The following is a 1,843-nucleotide window of genomic DNA, read 5'->3' on the forward strand; positions in this document are numbered from 1 at the left end:
GGTATGCCTTTACCGGCTTGTACATTATTATCAACATAAATCAAGTAGCAGGATTGTTGTTTTTAGTTGTTGTTATACGGAAGAATCGCCTGCTCGGGTAAATTGTGGAGATGGTGGTTGGTCAACGACAAGATATAACATTCCACCGCAAGGACTTGTACGTCTAATTGATAAGCGAGAGCAATGAGGGAACTTCTTATTACATCATAATTGTGTTGACCTCTTCTTTTAGCGATGGCATAGCTTTTCTGAAACTTAATTACGCGTACGCCAACTAGGATGGAATGAAATTACAGCTGAATTCGGTCCCGCATTGGGCTTGACTATGGACATAAAAATTGTTGTCAGCAGGCTAATAAACACTGCAGCTCCGTCAAATAGCATACATGAACGCTGGCTAGCCGTGAAAGAGTAGATTTTAATTCTTATTCGTATAATGTAGAAGGGCTTGTTCTTATGTGAGGCTACCAAAGCATCGAGTTCCAGCATCTCTATAGAAGCTTTTTTGATTCAGTATAATTCGTTACACTGTTGGTCATAGAGTGCATTGCTTACGATGATGACCTCGTCTCTTCACGATGCTAACCAAAGAGAGCATTTCTTAAGTCTTTTGTAAAAACGAGTCTTCATGTCATATGTTGCGCACATTTATTTAGGGTAAATGACAAATATTAGCCGGTATAGACGCGCTACAGGCAATTCCGTATTTCGAGACGTTCAATTAAATTTAAAGTTGATGTCTTTTGTATAAGCTGGGATTACACGCAAGGTAATTTTTCATGAGTACACCGCAACATCTGTCATACGCCTGTTCCTGCCATGCATTGTGTAGAATGCAAGCTGATTAAGTAATTCCCATAACTTCGGTGGCCGTCACAATTACGACATTAACGAATCTGCCGTCTTTCGAAAAAGGATGGTGAGCTTCTTTTATCAGATTATGGCGACGGTAGTACTTCTGTCAGGCAGCAGCAATGCCGAAAATATAAGAAACCTTGCCACGACTGGCCAAGTTGCTTACCAGTTTGGCTTAACACATGGTTCCCAAGCAGGCGGTGTACCCTTTAGTGTCCAACCAGCACAGAATGAGCAAATTGCAACCATTAGGCTCAATACTGGAAGGCGCGTCGATGGTATGACGATAATTTACCAACAAATTTCGACTAAAAGGCTTCGTGAACCATTACACATTGGAACTTCCTATTTAAGCCATGGTGGTAAGTATGAACTCAATTTACTCGACGGCGAATTCGTCTCGCGCGTTGAGGTACATGCAATAGTGATGAAAAAGCGCAAGCGCATCTCGTTCATCCAAATTACGACGAGCAAGGGCAGAAGCATCTGGGGCGGAACTGAAACGAACGATAAAGTCACTTTTGAAAATGGAAAAAAACTGGCTGGATTTCATGGTACTGCTGGTGCCGAAATTGATTCGATCGGTCCCATTTGGATGCGTTAGAATGTGCATCCACATTTTATCCCGAGATGCGCCTGCTGCAGGCACATCTTAATATGAGTGAATGAAATTGCTTACTGTTTTGGAAGCCAGAGGCATTTAAAATTTTATATGCTTTGCTTATTTTTTTGGATAATTCATATGCAATGTAGTTTTTATGTCATTAAATATTCTTGTTTTGTTTACCGAGCCAATCCATAATATCTAAAGCTCAAAAAAATATCTTGATATCCTGCTAGTTTGCGGACCTACTAGAAAAAAAATTCGTTTTCTCCTTTAAATAAAACATTGCCGCTGCCATAGCCATAGCATATTTCTTTGAAACTAATGATATGCTTAATGAAGCCATTCCACATTAGTAGAAATTACAGCTATGTGGGTTTAGCC

At 40.2% G+C, this 1,843-nt stretch overlaps 1 protein-coding gene across 1 annotated transcript; it reads left to right on the plus strand.

The window, feature by feature from the left end:
* Positions 1 to 916: 916 nt before the first annotated feature.
* Positions 917 to 1,459, plus strand: CCR75_004810 (uncharacterized protein; the record flags this gene model as incomplete). Its single annotated transcript, XM_067962896.1, has 1 exon — positions 917 to 1,459. One exon carries the CDS (start codon positions 917 to 919, stop codon positions 1,457 to 1,459), a length of 543 nt encoding a protein of 180 aa, XP_067817176.1.
* Between the last annotated feature and the right edge of the window lie 384 nt (positions 1,460 to 1,843).

This window comes from Bremia lactucae, linkage group LG11, assembly GCF_004359215.1.
Source record: "Bremia lactucae strain SF5 linkage group LG11, whole genome shotgun sequence".
Taxonomy (NCBI): Eukaryota; Oomycota; class Peronosporomycetes; order Peronosporales; family Peronosporaceae; genus Bremia; species Bremia lactucae.